Source organism: Ceratotherium simum, chromosome 29 (assembly GCF_057802395.1).
Source record: "Ceratotherium simum simum isolate JZ-2026a chromosome 29, ASM5780239v1, whole genome shotgun sequence".
Lineage (NCBI taxonomy): Eukaryota > Metazoa > Chordata > Mammalia > Perissodactyla > Rhinocerotidae > Ceratotherium > Ceratotherium simum.
Genome location: NC_141928.1, coordinates 26253480 through 26274975, shown reverse-complemented (window position 1 = coordinate 26274975; position 21496 = coordinate 26253480). Strand labels below are relative to the sequence as shown.

The 21496-nt window shown below is 40.0% G+C and overlaps 1 protein-coding gene across 2 annotated transcripts in view; it reads right to left on the bottom strand.

The window, feature by feature from the left end:
• Positions 1 to 21378, bottom strand: part of CTNNAL1 (catenin alpha like 1) — a 60782-nt gene extending 39404 nt beyond the window's left edge. Inside the window, exons 1-2 of one of the 2 annotated variants that reach the window (XM_087419342.1) lie at positions 21184 to 21378; positions 4552 to 4741 (exon numbers count right to left, since the gene is read on the bottom strand). In XM_087419342.1, coding sequence (XP_087275468.1) covers positions 4552 to 4741; positions 21184 to 21324 — 331 coding nt within the window. In that variant the 5' untranslated portion in view covers positions 21325 to 21378. The remainder of the gene's footprint in view (positions 1 to 4551; positions 4742 to 21183) is intronic. The other variant, XM_004423305.2, reaches the window with a different exon arrangement.
• Between the last annotated feature and the right edge of the window lie 118 nt (positions 21379 to 21496).

The following is a 21496-nucleotide window of genomic DNA, read 5'->3' as shown; positions in this document are numbered from 1 at the left end:
TGCTCTCTCTCTCTCTGAGGGAAGCCAGCTACCATGTAAGCAGCCACTACTACAGAGACGCATGCATGGGGAGAAACTGAGGCCTTTGCCAACAGCCAGCAAAGAAGTGAAGCCTGCCAACAACCAAGAGAGGGAGCTTGAAAGCAGATCCTACAGTCTAGTCAAGGCTTCAGATAAACGCAGGCCAAGTCCATACCCTGAGTGCAATCTCATGAGAGACACCCACCCAGAACCAGCCAGTTAAGCCACTTCCTGATTCCTGACCCTCAGAAACTATGGGAGGTAATAAATGTTTGTGGTTTTAAGTTGCTAAATTTGGGTTAATTTGTTACACAGCAATAGGTAACTAATACAAAGTTTATATAGCAAAATATACAAAGAAAAAAGAGTAGAGAATTAAACCTTAATGCACACAGAAAGGGGAAGGAGGAAAAGTATCAGTTTGCAATAGCTGAAAGCATAAAAATATTTCCTCTGTACCTCTGGAAAATGTTATCTTTTCCTGTAGCTCTCAATCACCAAAGACATTACATATGAGCCTGTACATATGGCATTATTTAACCTTTCCTCATAAGTACATAGGATGGTAACATTTGGTTAGCTCCACCAACATGCTCGAATGGTTCCTTAACATTATAAACTTGTTCAAAGTGTAGACTGTTCAGAAATTAGTTCTCTAAAAAAGTCACAAAGCTGTTTTATAGCTTCCTGTCATTTATAGCATTTCTTGTCATTTTTAACTTATATGTAACTAGCTGGTGTTGTGTCTTAATGCAAAAACCCAACGTCATTCAAAAACAAATATTTATTGAGTATTGAGCTCCCATATAAAATAGAAAACTTGACTGGCAGCCAAGCAAAAAGTAAAAACACAGTGGAGGTGGGAGAAATGAGTGAAGTCAAAAGGAACAAGCTTTCAATTATAAAATAAATAAGCTACAGGGATGTAATGTACAGCATGGTGACTATAGTCAATAATACTGTATTGCATATTTGAAAGTTGCTAAGAGAGTAAATCTTAAAAGTTCTTATCACAAGAAAAAAATGGTAACTATGTATGTGACAATGTTAACTAGACTTGTTGTAGACTTCCTTTCTCATAAATATCGAATCATTATGTGGTACACTGAAACTAATATAGTGTGTCAATTATACCTCAAAAATAAAAGTAAAAACACAATGCAGAGTTCAACACAGGGAAAGATAAGCAAAAAATAATTATTATAATGACAACTAACATTTATTGAGCACCTTCCATGTGCCAAATGTATGCATGCATTCTATCAAAACACTTCTATAAACACTAACATTATCTCCATTTTATAGATGAGAAAACTGAGGTTTGAAAAAAGTGTAACAGGGGCCAGCCTGGTGGCATGGTGGTTAAATTCACACACTCCGCTTCGGTAGCTCAGGGTTCACAGGTTCGAATCCCAGGCATGGACCAGCACACTGCTCATCGAGCCAGGCTGTGGTGGCGTCCCATATACAAAACAGAGGAAGACAGGCACAGCTGTTAGCTCAGAGCCAATCTTCCTCATCAAAAAAAAAAAAAGAAAGAAAGAAAGAAAGAAAAGTTTAGTAGCTTGCTCAATATCACACTGCTAGCAAGTGGAAGAGTTGGGACCGAAATCCAGGCAGTCTGACTCCAAAGCCCTAGTTCATTATCACTATTTCATATTATTTCCCTCCAATGAATTCTAAACTGTCCAGAGGAGAAAACGACTACTATGGGCTGAGAGGGCTAGAAACATTTCAGGAGTGATGTAACTTAATTTTTAAATTTGTACATATTGAGAGAAAATAGGGCCACCATATTATACAACTCCAGGAGGCACCCTTCTCATTCTCTACCCTGAGTGATTGTAAGAAGCAGTTCTCAAGAAGGGAAAGGGCACTTCAAATGAGAAGAGACAACATGTGGGGACCATGACATCAGGCTTCCAAGAGACCCCTCTACGGAGCTGCCGGGGCTGACAGTACTGGCAGAGCACCCCAGTCTACTGGCGCTCGGGTCAGTGTACCACATCCTCTTTTCTCACCCTACGCGGAGCACAGCAACGCACTACAAAGCCATTCAGGTGAGTAGGACTCAGGTTGCTCTTTCATTTATAAACCTCTACTCTTGCTTTAATTAAGGGTTGCTATAAGAAACAATAATACAAAGAACATCTCTACATTTTCTGTTGAATTGTTCATTGTATTATGTAATGTCTGTTGTATAAGTGCCCACACAATAATTTAGTGCCAGGAAAAAAGTCGCTCTCCTTTTGACTAGCTGGTTTGTTTCCTTTCAACGAACAATGAGAATTACATAACCCTTTCTTTCCCACACTTTTGTCTTGCTTTCCAGGAAGTACAAAGATAAATTTTATGCTTAATTACAGTAACAATGTTGGCTGAAGTTTCTAGTATATTTATTTTCATCTCCTATTTTAATGGGTTTATTGAACATATCTTTTATTGTAAGCTGTTCCAAATCCTTTTAAAAATGTAGGCAAAATATAAATTATGAATAGAATAAGGCCATCGCCCCTGCTCCCTGCATAAAATCTATTCTCTATCCCAGTGGGTGGCTAGAAACCCAAGGGTCAATCCAGAATCCTCCCTTTCCTTTAATCAATAACCAATTTCCATCTATTTAACCACCTTAATGAGTATTTTATGTACTCTTCCTACTCTTTATATCACTATGACACTGGCTTGGTCTAGCCTGGTTTATTGTAAAAGCTTACATATTAATCCCCCTGCCTTTAGTCTCAACTCTCTCTCAATCAACCCTCATTCATTCATTTCCTCCATACTACCAGAAAGATTTCTAACACAAAACTATATTTCTTTCATCTGGCTCAAAATTCCTCAATCTATCATCTATAGAATAATACCCAGTCATTCATATAACATACAGGACCATGTATGATCTGGTTGGCCCCTCCATATTTACTTGGCCTTATCTTACCCACTCCCTTCCCCCTACAATGACTCTCCAAAAACACCTGCTCCTCTCTCAGGGTTGCCTATCTCAGTAAATAGCACTATGATTTACCCAGCTGTTCATACTCCAAACCTTGGAATTACCCATGTCTCTTTTTTCTGTCACATCCCACATCCAAACTATCAGCAAATCCTGTCAGCTCCACCCTGACCATATATCCATATGCAACCACTTTTCACCACCTCAAATGCTATCACCTAGTCTAAGTCACCATCATCTATCACTTGGACCCCTGCAACAGCCTCCTAACTGGTCTCTCTGATTTCACCCTTACACCTCCTAAAATCTATTCTCCATACAGGAGCCACCAGTGATTCTTTTAAAACATAAATGAGATTATGTCACCAGCCTGCAAAAAACCTTCCATTAGCCCCCACAGTACACTTAGAACACAGTCCAAAGTCCTGTCATTGCCTAGAAGGCCATACCTGTTCTCACTCTTCTCCTTGCCAGGAATGCCCTTCCCCTAGACAGTCACACAGCTGGAGCCCTCATTCCACTGCAGTCTCTGCTGCAATGTTACTTCCTTAGAGGGACTTCCTGACCCCCTATATCAGTAGTTCTCAACTAGGGGCCATTTTTGACCCTTCAAAGGACATCTGGCAATATCTGGAGACATTTTTGGTTGTCACAATGGTGGAAGAGGGGATCTACTGGCATCTAATAGGCAGAAGCTAGGGATTCTGCTAAACGCTCCATAACGTACAGGACAGCCCCCATCTCCAACAAAAATTATCAACAAAGAATTATCCAGCCCCAAATGTCAATAGTATTGAAGTTGAGAAACCCTGCCTTCTCTAAAATATACCTCCATTGGTCTCCTAACCATTACTCTGCTTTGTTACTTTCTTCATGACAACTATCACTACCTGACATTATATATTTATTTATTCATTTCTTTATGGTCTCATTCACTAGAGGGAGGTTGTATCTCCCTCACTAGAATGCAAGCTCCAGGAGGGCAGACTTCTGACTGATTTGTACATGGCTATATCCCTATGGCCTAGAAGAACGCCTGGCATATAGCCAGTCCTCTAAATATTTACTGAAAGAATAAATGGATAAATGGTACTTCAACAAGCTGAAATATTTGTATCCATGAAAACACCCCAGGTTCTCTCAGGCTTCTGTGCCACCAACTATAGAGAATTGTGGAATATCATGAAATTTGAAGTCACTATGATTTGTCTGCAGTAAAGGTGCTTGCTAATTTTTATTTCCATTTCCTACATGGTAGCAAAGTATACCAATATGCACCCCAAGGGCAGAGTCTATCCCTCACACTCCTCTGTATCTCTCGCATTTCAGTGGTGAATGGCAAAAATGGTAATCTACTACCCTGCCCAGTGAAAGAGTTGATGTTTCAGATTTAAGACTTGAGCTGAGACAAGTTCAATATTCCTAGAAGCTAATCCAGGCCTTTAATGTCTCAGGCATCTGTAATCACAGGGCTAAAGCACAGTACATATCTTTACTCAAAATAAAACAATAATTTTTCATCATATCCAAAGCAATGAAATTGGTATAAATAGGCTTCAATATCAATATCCACATACCTGCTTGCCTAGCTTCAATACAGGCAATATTTATTTCTTCTTTCAAATCCCAGTTTTCATTGGCTATAGCTTCTCCTACTTTAACAAATCTTCCAACTGCCAAGTTGACGGCTTGTCCTACACGCTGAATTGCTTGCAGAGTTTTATCAGACTTTTTGGTATTATCTTTATGATTAATAAGTGTGGTGATCTAAAAACAAAAGATAAAAACAACTTGCTTAAATTTTATCTCAATACCTTTTTTTAGAAAAAGCTGTATCACAAAAGCCAAGAAAATCAAGCCTGGCATACTAGACTAGCCTAACAGACTAAACTGATAGTTTCAATGCTTCAACCCAGAGACAACCAGCAAAGGATCCTGCATCCCTCCTCAGGATAATGTTTCCATTAATAACAATTCTAAGTTTACCTGGGGGCAGTTATCTGGGGCATCCAGTTCCACAAGCCCTCCAGATATTTCAATAAATCTTAAAGACAGGAGAAAAGTAGGAGAGGATGGATCATTACATTCACAGAATCCACAGAAAACCAAAGCACTTCAGGTCTAGTTTCCTCTACTGTGACTTGAGCTGCTGTGAGAGTAGAGACAGCATAGGCCTCACCTTGCATTCCACTCCATTGCCTAGCACAGTGCATAGGTTGCACAAAATGGTACGTGTGCCATACATGTGTACCAAATTAACTAGATACTTTAGAATGACTGTTATAATCTGTTTTATACTTCTCTAAGTTTTGTTGTACACTCAAAGTAAATGAAATGCCAAGAGTTTTAACACTTGGTTCCAGGCCCTGAAATGAAACACAAAAGGTGACAAGCTGGTTGAAACAAACATAAATCTTCAAAATGTCTTACAAAATTAGTATATAAACTTTGCTGACATATACAAATATTTGAAGAATGTTACATGAAAAATATAGATCTCAAATAGTACATGTCCACTGAGTATAATTTTGAAATGATTTATATAAGTATATTAACAAAGACCAAAATAGAGAATTAAGAGGGAAGGAATCACTCTTTGAGCAACTCAATGTGCCAAGTGCTTTATATGTTATAGTATTAATAGTTTAGAATCAGGAAGGCCTGGGTTTGAGCCTTGGCTCTGTCATTACTAGCAAAATGACCTAGGGAAATTTATTTAATCTCTCTAAATTTCCTCATCTACAGTATTGTTTTTCAAATTTTGAATATTTCCTAGATGCCACAACCTGAGGATGTATCAGTGAACAAGATTAACATAATCCTGACCCCATATGGTTTACAGTCTAGTAGAATAACAATAATTTGGTCATATAAAATATATTTGTCACACACCTATCATACACCAAATAAAATTCTAGGCAATGATGAAACAGCAATGAACAAGAAAGAAAAGGCTCATGCTCTCATGGAGCTTACATTCTAGTGAGAGGGAGACACAATAATCACATAAATTAGGTAAGCCAAAAAAACTTTAATATAAATTCTATGCAACATATTAAAATAGGAGAATACGATAGAAAGCATCTATGTAGCCACCTGAGATTAGCTGATCTTCCTTCTATGAGGAAATTATATTTAAGCTGAAATCTAAATGATATCAAGCAGCCAGGATGGCAAACATCGGGGCATAAAGCATTCCAGGGAGAAGAAATAATTGTTAAAAAAAAAAAAAAAGAAAGAACAACAAAAAAGGAAGGGGTTGGGGGATCCCTTAGGAATGAGCCTGTCCTGTTCAAGGAATGAGGTAAGGGCAAAAGCAGTTAAGGAAGTCTGGGTAAGAGGGCAAGTGCAGGGACTAGCCATGTAAGGCTGTGAATTGGAGCAAAGAGTTTGTATTTCATTCTAAGTGTGACAGGAAACCACCGAAGGGTTTTTAAGCAGGGAAATGGTATAATCTCTGTAGTAGTTTTATAATGTGCCTACAAAATCTTTGATATTTCTCCTTTCAAGAGGTGGAGCCTCATTTGTCTCCCCTTAACTGTGGGCTAAACTTAGTGACTCGCTTCTAATGAACAGAATATAGTGGAAGCAATGGCATACTTCTGAGGGTAGGTCTCAAAACACACTGTGACTTCCATCTTACTCTCTCTCTCTGGGATCAATCACTGTGGGAGAAAACCAGCTACCATATTATGGAGGACACTCAAGCAACCCTATGGAGAGCCCCACATGGTAAGAAACTGAGGCCTCTGGCCAAAAGATAGTGAAGAACTGAGGCTTCCTGCAAATGGCCAGATGAGTGACCCTGGGAATAGTTTCTCCAGCCCCAGTCAAGCGTTTGGATTACTGTGGGCTCAGCCAACAACTTGATTTCAATCTCATGAAAGACCTTAACCCAGAATCACCAGGTAAACCCCTCCAGAATTCTTGACCCAAAGAAACCATGAGATGATAAATGTTTATTGATTTATGCCACTAAATTTTGGGTAATTTGTTATCATAAACAGATAACTAATACATATTTTGGCACCTGGAACTGGGGCAATGCTGTAACAAAACATAAAATGTGGGAGTGGCTTTGAAATTGAGTAGTGGGAGCTGAACAGACTTTGAGCAGTTAATAAAAGCTACAAGATTGTTGAAAAAACTTTGTAAAAGTATGATGACCATTGAGGAGGCTATAGGTGAAGACTTAAAGGAAAGTGAGAAAAATCTTATTGGAAACTGGAGAAAAGAGGATCCTTGTTATGTGGTAGCAGAAAGTCACCCTCAGTAATGTGGAAACTAGAAAATATACCTAATGAACTGGGTGATCTAGCTAAGGAGATTTCAAGGCAGACTTTGTAGGTGCCACTTGGCTTCTTCTTGCTTATAGTAAAATGTAAGAGGAGAGACAGAAGCTAAAGGAAACACTATTAAATAAAAAGAAGCCAGGACTTATTGGATTTGACAATTCCTAGCTTCTCCAGAGGGCAAATGATGCTAAAATTAAGAATAACTTCCAGGCAAAAATAAAATCCAGGGCACTGTCCGGAAAGCAAGGTCTGAAGATGAAGCTAAGAATGTGACTATAAAATCTTTCACTAACGTCTCATCAAGATTCAAGGTGGTATTCCACAGATCCATTCAGTCAAACAACAGGTCTCCTAAGAAGCTTAAATGTTATTCCTCAGGAGTTCCAGCAGAAGCCCAAGTTACAGAAGGGCTTATCGCAAAGAGACTTGGGGATGTGGTTTGTCCAATGGAGTGAGCCCAATAAGATTCACAGGAGACCCACAAAATTTTTAAGATAACTATGTCAGCAGAAACACCACCAGCTTGGACTGAAAGAGATAGATTGTTACAAAATGAAAGGAGGCTTTTATACCCCAAAACTTCCCTAAGTGGGGAGCGGGCTGAAAAAACGATTCAGCTGCAAACATCGGCTACCTTTCATGAAAAAGGATGATTCAGAGGACAAGTGCTAAGAGCCATGAAGAATTATTCCCAGTCCTTGAGTCTTAATCAAGGGACTGCTAATCTGTGCTTGGGTGGATTTCAGAATGTTATGAACCAGTGGCTTCTATTTTCCCAATTTTCAAACAGAAGTATATAGCAGCTATCCTATGCCTCCTATTTTCCTAGGTTTTTTTAGGGTTCTTTTTTTTTTCTTTAAGAAAAATGTCTATGGTGGTTATCCTATGCCTGTCCTACCACTGTAAGTTGGGTGTTTGGGAAGCAGATAACTTGTTTCTTTAGTTAAACAGGTCTTCAGATCAAGACGAACTACACTCAAGGAGTTAAACTTAAGGAACTACCACATACAAGAAGCCTCATCTGAATCAGACTCAGATGCCAACATCTTGGAGTTCAAGCTGATGCCATAAAGGGATAAGAGTTTTGGGAGAGTTGGGGGCAGGGGGTTGTTTGTAGGTGGAAAGAATGTAAATAATTTGTGGTCAGAAGGTAAAGTGTGATGGTGGGGTTTTTTTGGGGGGGGGCGGGTTTGGTGAGGAAGATTCACTCTGAGCTAACACCTGTTGCCAATCTTCCCCTATTTTTTATTTGTGGGTTGCTGCTATAGTATGGCTTGACAAGTGGTGTAGGTCCACGCCTGGGATCTGAACCCACCAACGTGGGGTGCCGAAGCAGAGTGTGCTGGTCCCAACCACTATGCCATGGGGCCAGCCCCAAAGTGTAATAGTTTTAAAATATTTCCACAAATTCTTTGCTATTCATCCCTTCAAGAGGTGGAGCCTCATTCCCCTCTCCTGGAGTATGGACTGAACTTAGTGAATCATTTCTAACTAATAGTATAAAGCAGAAGTGACAGTATGCTACTTTTGAGGGCAGGTCATAAAGACACTCCAGTTTCCATCTTACTCTGTCTCTGAGATTATTCACGTTAGGGGAAGCCAGTTGCCATGCCATGAAGACGCTTGACCAGCCTGATGCAGAGGCTGATATGAGGAACTGAGGCCTCTGACCAACAGCTAGCAAGGATCTGAGGTCTCCTGCTAACAAATAAACACATGAGTGACCTAGAACCACCTAGGTAACCCCTCCCAAATTCCTGACACACAGAAACTAAGATAATAAATGTCTGTTGTTTTAAACCATTAAGTTTGGTGGCAATTTATTTTGCAGCAGTAAATAACTAATGCAATCTCAAATGTATGTTTTTTTAAAAAAACTCTATCCTAGGAGGAGTGGGTTGCTAAAGTGGCAAAAGTAGGAGCAGGGAGACCAGTTGCAATAGTCCAGGTAAAAAATGATGTTGGCTTGAAATAAGGCAGCAATAGTCAAGATGGAGGAAAATGGACGAATTGGGGAAAGTCTTGAATATGACTTGCTTGATGGATTAGATTGGTGTTGTCAAAAGTGACCCCTAAATTTGTGGCATGAGAAATAGGGTGCACTGGCATAACACTAACATCTCTATGCAGCAGGCACAAAAAAGCGTTTTACATAAACAACCTAATCTAAACCCCACAATAATCTTCGAACATAGGCACTACTTTATCTCCTCTTTACAGATAAGAAAACCAGCATTAAAAGATGCTTATTTAAGGTCACATAGCTATTAGTGGTTTCTCAACACCATTTATTGAAGAAACTATCCTTTCCCTATTAAGTATTCTTGTCTCTCTTATTAAATATTAGTTGACCTTATACACGTGAATTTATTTCCAGGCTCTCAACTCTATTCCATTGGACAAGATTCAGAGTCAGACAATTTGACTCCAAGGCCATACTTTTTTCCCCCAGCTTTACTGAGATATAATTGACACATAACATTGTGTAAGTTTAAGGTGTAGAACATGATGATTTGATACACATATATATTGCAAATGCTTCCACAATATATTGCACATGATTACCACAATAGGGTTAGTTAATATCTCCATCACCTCACATAAATACTTTTTTTTTTTTCTTTTTTTGGTGGTGGTGAGAACATTTAAGACATACTCTCTTAGCAACTTTCAAGTATATAATACAGTTTTGTTAACTATAGTCACCATGCTGTACATTAGATCCCCAAAACTTATTCATCTTATAACTAGAAACTTGTATTCTTTGACTAACCTCCTTCCCATTTCCCTCCAGCACCCAGCTCCTGGCAACCACCGTTCTATTCTCTGTTTCTATGTGTTCAGCTTTTTTAGATTCCACATATAAATGAGATTATATAGTATTTTCCTTCTCTGTCTGACTTATTTCACTTAGCATAATGCCCTCAAGTCCCATCCACGTTGCTGCAAGTGGCAGGATTTCATTCTTTCTCATGGCTGAATAATATTCCATTGTATATTTATACCACAGCTTCTTTATCCACTCTTCCATAGACAGACACTTAGGTTGTTTCCAATTCTTGGCTATTGTGGATAATGTTACAATGAAAATGGGAGGGCAGATCTATCTTCAAGATCTTGATTTCATTTCCTTTGGATATACACCCAGAAGTGGGATTGCTGGATCATATAGTAGTTTATTTTTCATTTTTTGAAGAACCTCCATACTGTTTTCCATAGCGGCTATACCATTTACATTCCCACCAACAGTGCATAAAGGTCTCATTTTCTGCACATCCTCACCAACACTTGTTATTTCATCTTTTTTATGATAGCCAATTCTAACAGGTGTGAGGTAATATCTCATTGTGGTTTTGATTTGCATTTCACTGATGATTAGTGACGTTGAGCATTTTTTCTTGTACCTGTTGGCCACTTGTATGTCTTCTTTAGAAAAACGTCTATTCAGTTCCTCCGCTCGTTTTTAAATCAGATCGTGTGGTTCTTTTGCTATTGATTTGTATAAGTTCCTTATATATCTTGAATATTAACCCCTTATCAGATAGATGGTCTGCAAATACTTTCTCCCATTCTGTAGGTTGTCTTTTCATTGTGTTGACCGACTCTTTTGCTGTACAGAAGCTCTTTAGTTTGATGTAGTCCCAACTGTTTATTTTTGCTTTTGGTATCATATCCCAAAAAATCATTGCCAAGACCAATGTTGAGATTTTTCCCTACGTTTTCTTCTAGGAGTTTTACAGTTTCAGGTCTTACATTTAAGTCTTTAATCCATTTAAGTTAATTTTTGTTAGTGTGTAAGACAGGGGTCCAATTTCATTCCTTTGCATGTGATGATTCAGTTTTCCCAACACCATTTATTGAAGAAACTATCCTTTCCCTATTGGGTACTCTTGGCTCCCTTGTTAAATATTAGTTGACCGTATATGCATGGATTTATCTCTGGGCTCGTGATTCTGTTCCATCAGACTATGTGTCTATTTTTACCCCATAGCATACACTTTTGATTACTATATCTTTGTAATATAGTTTGAAATCAGGAGATGTGCTGCCTCCAGCTTTGTTCTTCTTTCTCAGGATTGCTGTGGCTATTTAGGGTCTTCTGTGCTTTCCTATAAGTTTTAAAATTGTTTTTTTTTAATTTCTGTGAAAAATGCCATTGGAATTTTCATAAGGATTGCATTGAATCTATAGATGGCTTTGGGAAGTATGGACATTTTAATAATATTAATTCTTCCAATCCATGAACACGAGAACTCTTTCCATTTATTTGTGTTCTTCAATTTCTTTCATCACGGTCTTATAGTTTTGAGTGTACAGATCTCTCACCTTCTTGGTTAAATTTATTCTTAAGTATTTTATTGTTTTCGATGCTATTGTAAATGGGATTGTTTTATATCTTTTTCAGAAATTTCATTGTTAGCATACAGAAACACAACTGATTTCTGCATGTTGATTTTTTATCTGGCAACTTTATGAATTCATTTATTAGCCCCAATAGCTCTTCGGTGGAGTATTTAGGATCTCCTATATATAAGATCATGTCATCTGCAAATAGAGACAATTTTACTTCTCCCTTGCTGACTTGGATGCCTTTTATTCCTTTTTTGGGCCTGACTGCTCTGCTTAGGACTTCCAGTACTATGTTGGATAAGAGTGATGAGAGTGGGCACCCTTGTGTTGTTTCTGTTCTCAGAGGAATGGCTTTCAGTTTTTCCCCATTGAGTATGATGTCGGCTGTGTGTATGATCCTTTTAATGTGCTATTGATTTTGGTTTGCTAGTATTTTGTTAAGAATTTTTGCATCTAGGGGCCGGCCCCGTGACACAGCAATTAAGTGGGCGCGCTCCGCTGCTGGCAGCCTGGGTTTGGATCCCGGGCGCGCACCAACGCACCGCTTGTCAGGCCATGCTATGGCCGCGTCCCACATAAAGTGGAGGAAGATGGGCATGGATGTTAGCCCAGGGCCAGTCTTCCTCAGCAAAAAAAAAAAGAGGAGGATTGGCATGGATGTTAGCTCAGGGCTAATCTTCCTCATACACACACACAAAAGAATTTTTGCATCTGTATTTATCAGGGATACTGGCCTGTAGTTTTTTTTCCTTGTAGTGTCCTTTCTGGCTTTGGTATCAGGATAATGCCACAAAGGCCATACTTTTAACTACCCTATAATGTCTTACAAAATCCCAATAAAATAGGTACTAATATCATCCCCTTTCTACAAATGAGGAAATTGGACCTCAAGGAGAGTAGGAGAATAAGGTTTTAAACTCCAGAGCCCAGCCTCTCAACCACTTAGCCATACTGCTTTCTCTGCCTTATAATGTTGATAAAAGAATTCAATGAAACGATGCCAGTATTGTGTTTAACTCAGTACCTAGTTTGTGGTAAGCACTCAAAGATCTATTATAATTAACTCTCTTATTTAATCCTTAGGTATTATTAAAGATAAGAAAACTGAGGCTGAGTGAAATTAAGTACTTGGCTCACAGAGCTAAGAAATAGCCTAGTTTAGAATTTGAACCCAGGTTTATCTGACATCAAAACCCACCCAGTGCTCTTTCCTTTAATGGAGGTTTTCAATCTTCCTGGTTGTTTTTTTTTTTTTTTTCCTGAAGGAGAGCAGAACACTTTCTTCAAAATAAAATATTATCTAAAAGCCCATTAAGTAATTACGTCAAAGAAGAGTGGCTATGGTTGAATTTTGAGGATGACTGTGGGTCATGGTGCTGGGAAGCAGAGAAACAAATATGAATCCTATTATGATCAGCTTAGTCCACACCTGATAGACCCTAGGGTACTCTTAGTACCACCTGGAGAACAGAGGTCTTGACCACCATTGACTACCCCAACCGACCACCTTGGAAGAGATTCTGGAGTGAGAAGTTCAAGTTGTGTTTGTTAAATCTTTATTTACATAAAGTTTTAAATTTTCAATTTCAAAGAAAAGATCCAGCAATTAGGCTAAAATACCAACTATTGTTCAGTTCCAAAACACACTTTTTGCTTTCATTACAGGCATCCTCCCCAGTGCATAATTAGGCGTGGCTGTCTTCCTCTTACTCGAAGCAGTCTGGAAAATGTTCAATCCAAATACAAGTATGCCTTTAAAACTGACATTTAGTGAAGCCAAGCCAATTTATAAAATTCCGTACTAAAAGGTCTACTCAAGTCCTAAAATTATTTTCAAACTTATTAAAAGGGAGGTTCAAAAGTTATACATGTTGATCATTTGAAAAAATAGATGGGAAATATAGGGAAGCCTAAAGAAATAAAAATCACCCATCATTCCAGTACCTGGTGAGCATTTTGGCATAATTCTTTTCAGTCTTGTTTTATACATATACATACTCAAAACACACAGTTTTACAAAATTGAGATCAAACTTCAATTCTCTTATCATGCAAAAAATAAGACTAGTTAACATTTAACATTAAGCACAACAGTATCAGGCACTATTCTATGTGTCTTAAGTCTATTAATGCATTTAATACTTACATCTTTATGAAGTAGATACTATTATTACCCCCACTTCACAGATAAACCAGAAATTTGAAAAGGTCAAGAATTTGCCCAAGGTCACAAAGCCAGTAAATTGCCTACACTCTTAATCACTAACACTGCCTCTTACCTCCTAGCATTATGTCAAGGATCAAGGGAAAGAAAGCTGGTGAAAACATCTTGTAAATTATAATGTGCCAAATATAATTTTAGCTATTATTCTGCAAAAATAGGAGGCATACTAAATTGCGAGTCTGGAGTTGCCCTGACACCAGAGTCTAGAGAATGCCTGAATGAACAGGAGAAGAGGGCAGAGAAGGCATCCCATGGAGAAGAAAGAGGATCTGATATATTTAAGAACTCTGCTGCGGAATAAAAGAATAAGAACTGGGGCTCACTTGATACCTTCTAACAAAGAGTGTCAAGAAGTACCAATCACTAACAAAGTATATCCTAGCAGTTAAGAACATGAACTTGGGCAGGTTTGAATTCTGGCTCTGCCAAGTGACTATGTGGCAAGTTATCTAACCTTTCTGGGGCTCAGTGTTCTATCTGTAAAAACAAGAATAACAGTACCCATCTCATAAAATCACTGTGGGGAATAAATTAGTAAATGTAAATAAAGTACTTTAGAACAGTATCTGGTACATAGTAAGCACTACCTAATTGTTAGATATTGTTACATTGTTTACATTTCTAGAATCTCTGTTCTTTCCTCATGTTTGTGATGTTATTCTTATTTTCTAGAATAACTGACAGTAATCTCTTGATTGAAATGGATTTTCTTAGCTTGCTTACTTATCTTGTGAGGAGGCAAGAAAGCAAGAGAAGACTAGGAAGAAAAAAAAAAAATGGGAGTAGCCCAGATAAAAGAACAAAACCTAATTTCTCCTGACGTGAAGAATAAAGGAGCCAGCCCAGGACAGAGAAGCTCATCTCTGGGCTTACCTCATCAGTAAATTCTCAAAATTATTAGATACAAAAATCAGCTAATCAACTATGGAAAACAATATGGAAGAAAACACACTAAATCATGGGAGGTGCTTTAAAAGAGGCAGGAAAAAAGGCACTTTCACTTACTTTATACACCACATTGTTCTATCTTTGCACTTAAAAACACACATATACAGCCACTATGGAAAACAGTACAGAGATTTCTCAAAAAATTAAAAATAAAATACCACATGATCCAGCTATCCTACTACTGGGTATTTATCCAAAGAACAGGAAACAACAATTCAAAGAGATTTATGCATCTCTATGTTCATCGCAGCATTATTCACAATAGCCAAGAGGTGGAAGCAACCCAAGCACCCATCAACGGATACAGATGTGGTATATATACACAATGGAACACTACTTAGCCATAAACAAAGAAAAATCGTGCCATTTGCAACAACATGGGTGGACCCTGAGGGTATTATGCTAAGCGAAATAAGTCAGACAGAGAAAGACAAATTCCATATGATTTCACTCATATATGGAAGATTAACACATAGATAAGGAGAACAGATTAGTGGTTACCAGAGGAGAAGTGGGTGGGTGGAGGGTGAAAGGGATAACGGGTCACATATGTGTGGTGAACGTGATGCAGTCTATACAGAAGCTGAAATATAATAATGTACACCTAAAATTCACACAAGGTTATAAGCCAGTATGACCTCAATTAAAAAAAAAAAAAAAAACACATATATATTCACATACACACATCACCAAAGAAGGCCTCATATGTACTCTATTCATCTCCAACTTAGTGAGACAGGGATCCTGAAAATCTTCCAGGACAATGCAGAGAGAAATGGGAAGACGAGGTGAGCTACCTTAGAAATTTAAAGGGTCTGTACAATGGTGAATGAACTAAATCTATCACAGACAGGAAAAGCCTAGTGGGTGGTAGAATAACATTCCACACAAGGGTGGAGCTACGTGGCACACATCCCTCTTCCCTTCCTTGGATAAAAACATTATAAGACTGGGAGTGGGAGTTTTGACAGGAAGAATAAAGTGATCATTACTAACGGTGGGGAGTTGCTCTGCAGAAAATGTGTTTGGGAGTTAGCCCAGGGCTTTTAAAAAAATTATCTAAATTAGAAAATACATAACAAATGAGTGTACATACCACATATACGTTCAGTTTAAAGAAATGAAAAAGAGGGGCCAGCCCCGATGGTCTAGTGGTTAAAGTTCAGCGTGCTCCACTTCGGTGGCCCAGGTTCAGTTCCCAAGCACAGAACCACACTACTCAGCTGTTAGCAGCCATGCTGTGGTGGCTCACATAAAAAAAAGGACAAAAAAGAGGAAGATTGGCAACAGATGTTTGCTCAGGGCAAATCTTCCTCAGGAAAAAAAAAAAAAAAAAAAGAAATGAAAAAGAGACAAGTGCACCCACCACCAAGCTTAAGAGAACACTGCCAGTACCTCTGACAGCTCATGTGCCCTGTGGCCTCCTCCCTTTCTACATCACCCTACTCCCTTCCCCCAGAAGAAACCACTGTCCTGATTTTGTGCTCATCACTCCTTATTATAACTATTGCACATATGTTATATCCCTAAATAATATATGGTTTTGTTTTGCCTGGTTTTGAACCTTTAATTTTTTTCACTCAACATTATGTTTTTGAAATTCATCCATATTTATAATTATAGTTGTGGTTCGTTCATTTCACTGCTACATAGTATCTCATTATATGAACATAATACAATTTATTTAAACATCCTACTGTTAAAAGACATCTGGGTAGTTTCCAGTTGGGGGCCATTAGAAGTAAAAAGACTATCAACATTCCAATCCGTGTCTCCAACACACGTGCAGGAGTTTCTCTAGGGGTATGGATTTAGGAGTGGACTTGCTGGGCCACAGGTAATACCCACCTTCAACAGATTACATCAAACTGTTTTCCAAAATGGCTATACTATTGACATTTTCATCAGCCCCACATTCCTCACCAACACTTGTTCTCATTGTGGTTTTAACCTGTACTTCATTGTTTCTAATGAAGTTGAACATCTTTTAGACATCTGTTTCATCTTCTGCAAGATGACTATTTATTTTACCAATTTTTAATGAATAATCTTATTTTTGATTCATTGGAGTCCTTTAATTATTTTGGGAACTATGAATCATTTGTTGGTTATTTGTGTTGCAATCACATTCTCCCACTTTATGGCTTCTCTTTTCAATTTTGATGAACAGATTCTTCATTTTAATAGAGTCAAATTTATCAGTCTTTGCTTAGAGTTTGTATTTCTGGTGTATTAAGAAATCCTTTCCTATCATGAGGTGGTGAAGATATTGCCCTACCTATTTTTTTTCCTAAAAGTGTTATAAGTTTTCACTTTCATATTGATGTCCTTAACCCATCTGGAACAATTTTTGTATATGATGTGTGACAGGGATCCAACTTCATGTGTTTCTATTTAGATAACAATGGTCCTAGCCCCATTTTTAAAAATGTTCTTCCTCTCCTGAACACTGACCGCAATGCCAATTCTGTGATTTATCAAGTTTCCATATATGCGTGGATCTGTTTCTAGGTTCTCTATTCTGTTTCACTGGTCTATTTGTCCATCTCTGTTCTTATATCCACACTTTATTATTATAGCTTTATAATAAGTCTTGAAATCTAGTAAAGCAAGTCCACCCACCTTGTTTCTCTCCTGGCTATTCTTGACTCTTTGCTCTTTCATATAAATTTTAGAATTACTTTTATCAATTCTACTCAAAAAACTCCTGTTGAAATGTTTATTGGAATTGCACTAAACTTATAGATCAATAGGGAAAATTGATACATCTATAATATCAATCTAGTCATGAACATGGTACTTCCCTCCCATTTATGTAGATCTACTTTGGCTTTCAATAAAATTTTAAAATTTTCTCCATGAAGTTTGGCATCTCTTTTGCTATATATATATTCCTAGGAACTTCATTTTATTCTAACTAGCATTTTTTTTTTTGGAATTACTTCTGTTTGTCATTAAGGTAGAAAAATGCAGTTGACTTTAGTATCCTACAGTCAGTGAACTTACTAAACCTCCTAATTTTTATAATTTATTTAAAGACTCTTTGAGTTTTTCTCTGTAGATAATTATATCATAATGAAGTTTTGATTTTTCCTTTCCTATCTTTACACTTTCACTTCTCCTTGTCCTGTTGCACTGGTTAGGATTTCCAGTACAGTGCTGAATAGAAACTGTGATAGCATCCCTCCTCTTGTTTCTGGTTTTAAAGGAAACGTTTGTTATGAATTTGACTTGTTGCTATGATGTTGACTGTAGGTTTTCTGTAGATACTCTTTATCAGGTTAAGGAAGGTGTTTCTATTACTAGTTTGCTAAGTGCTTTTTATCATGATTAGAAGCTGAATTTAAATGAATGCTTTTTCTGCATCTTTTGATAAGAACAGATAGCTTTTCTAATACATGAATGCAGAAAATTGTGTACATTGTCTAACATTGACTCAATCTTGCATTCCTAGAATAAGCCTAGTAACCCAGAACTTTTTACTTGAAGTCAGAAGAGCTTAGATGCTATCAAAGGAGAAACTATTTAAAACTCACTAGGGCCGGCTCTGTGGCTTAGCGGTTAAGTGCGCGCGCTCTGATGCTGGCGGCCCGGGTTCGGATCCCGGGCGCGCCCCGAGGCACCACTTCTCCGTCCAACGCGAGGCCGAGTCCCACGTACAGCAACTAGAAGGATGTGAACCTATGACATACAACTATCTACTGCGGCTTTGGGGGGAAAAAAATGAATAAACAAAATCTTTAAAAAAATAAATAAATAAATAAAACTCACTAAACTGTACAATACTTGTCCTACTTGTTCACCTCCAGACCCTGTCTCCTCTATGGCATCATTCCTGACTCATCCGTGCCTTCTCCGAGCTCTTAAAGCATTTACCATTGATGATGTTCATTTGACACTTGGCATGTGCTATTTTGTACATGTCCTGTCTGCCAACTAGAATACAAGGTCCTCGAAGAGCAACAACTAGTAAGCATACAACAAACGCTTGCCTAAAATGCTTAAAATATTTTTGTGGATAAGATGGCGAAACATGAGTTGGATAATAATGCAGCATCCTTAGAAAATGACACTCCTGGACATGAGTTTTCTAGAGCTGCAGTTTTAAAGCCACGAACACTCACTGAAACTTGAAAATCATTCTAAAGTGAACTCCACACTTTCCCGCTTTGTCAGTATTATGGCCATGCTTTATACATTTCTTGATCTTAAGCACAATTTAACTTTTTCTTGTTGAGTACAGTCAATCATTAGGAATATCAGTTATGGTATTGTGCTAAAGATATAACTGTGCATACATAACGTGTGGGATGCAGAATCTCAGCTATGGCCCTCAATGAGTCTTGAACAAAGAAGAAAAAAAAAAAAAAACTGGCATTTTCCCCCTTTGGCATTGACCTCTAGTTAACTCAGCAGCTATTTACACATTTCCTCCTCCACTTTCCTACTCTCTCCACCCTCTTCTACCCCAGAATTACACAATGCAGAGCTGTAGCACTGATACATTTTTAGTAGTGATACTGTGAAAAATTACCATTTCTCCAGATTACAACAACCTTCCAGCTTGTTTTCCCATTGTGGACTCTTCTCTGTACCTACTATTAGCTGACCTTATCACTGCTTCTACTCTCTAGAAAGAACACAGCATATGGTGTGGGTAAGAGCGTCAACTCTGGAGCCAGGCTGCCTGGATTCAAATCCCAGCTTGACATTTACAGTTGGAAGTCCCATGACAAGTTTCTTAATCTCACTATTCCTATTTCCTCATCCACATAATGAGAATAAACATATGTCTACCTCACAGGACTGTCATGAGAATTAAATGAGTTAATACTTATAAAGTGCTTAGAACATGGCCTAGTGTATAGTAAGCATGATATACGTATGTTAAATAAATGGATAAAATACTGTCAACTTGAACTCCACCATCCTCTTACAACTACTCCAGTATTTCTCATTTTTGGTTGTGGTTGTATTGGTGGCAGTGGTGGTATTCTTTTGGGGGAGAGGGGCAGTGCAGACATTACTAACAGATCAGAGCACTGCTTCTCACTGGTCAGTGCCTCTGTCAGACATGGAAGGGGGGGTGTGGGTGTATTCATTCCCTGTTGTGTTAGCCAGGCTAAAATGAGCACAGGTGAAGAAGATGGAGCTGTTTATTTAATCAGCGTAACAGGAATCTACAGACATGTGTGACTGCTGTTTTCAAATATTTGCGGGGCTGGCATGGAGAAGAGACAGCATTAAAAATTCTATACAACAGCTACAGGCTCCCCATCACTGAACATGTTTAAACAGGGGGCTGGTGACCAGGTGTCAAGGATGCTGTAAGAAAGAATTTTTTAATTTAGAGTCAGATAACCTTTAAGATTCCTTCTACCTCTAAAATCTTGGCAGCACTAGCGTGAATCATCAAGACTTTACAATCCAGTTGTGAGTCACACATCGCCAGCGAGCTCCTGAAGGCACAGAATTCTTCACTCCCCACAGTGTTTGGCACATTACACAGATCTAGGTGAGGAATTCTAGCCCTCAGGCTGCGTATAACTCGGCTCACCCTAACAAAAACTTCTCTAAAGCTAAGCGCGTCAATTAGCTGATTCTAGACTTCTGTTATGACCAACAAATACAATAAAGCATACATCCCAAATGGGATTTGGCAAAAGATGGGTATCCGGATTAACTATCAGACTGTCCTTCACTCCGCTCTTCCGAGGCCGGACAAGAGCCAACTGCAGTGAGCAGGCAGGTTAAGGGGAAGGGGCAGGGTGGCCCGGGAGAAATGCGAGGCGGGCGAGCCGACACACACGCAGGGCAGAGGGACAAAGGCCCCGGGAGAGCACGCTGGACTTGGAGGCTGGGAATGCCCCAGCTGGAGTGCCCAAAGGTCCGGGTTTGGACCGGGGTTGCGAACGTGTGCCGGCAGCGGGTTAAAGAGCAGCACCGAGGGGGGCCCCTAAGTGCCAGCGGAGCCCCGCCGTGGTCCTCTCTGCCTCCCGGGAGCTGGGCTCGCCGCCCACCCGCGGAGGCGGCCTCGCTGGGCCGGGGGCCACCGCAGCCGCAGCCCCGAGGCGGGTCCTGGGGGGCAGGCCGGGCGCGCACCTGCCGGCCGGGCTCTCGAGTCCGCACCGGGCCCCCCGCCCCGCAGCCTCTCCTGCCGCTCAGCCAACTCGGCCTCGCCGCCGGATTTCGAACGGTCCAGACTCAGCCACCTCAGCCGAGGCCCGTCCTCAAGCCCCAGACCGGCTGTCCGACACCGACGCCGCAGTCCGGGTGCAGGATGCGGGGCAGCGGCTGCCTCCCGCCCGGCCCGACCCCGGCTGTGCGAGCGGCCGCCGCCATCGCGGGCCGCGGCCGGAGGGAGACGAGGGGCCGCACCGGGCGCCACTTTACCTGAGAAACCAGCGGGAGCAGCGTCTGCTCCACCGAGCGAGTTTTGATCTCGAGTCCCGAGTCGAAGGCGAGGCCCGACGGGCCGGAGCCGTGCATTGCTCCGGCGCCCCCAACGCCGGCCGGGCCCGGAGAGGCAGCCATGGCCCTCCGCTCGTCGCGCAGCCGGAACGCCGCGCCACTGCGGCCCCGTCGCCCGCCGCCCGCCAGCCAGCCCGCGCGCGGCGGCGGCAGCAAAGCACCCGCGCCGCCCGGGGCCCCGCCCCCTGCACGGCCCCGCCCCCGGCCTGCTGGGCCGCCGCCGGGCCCCGCCCGC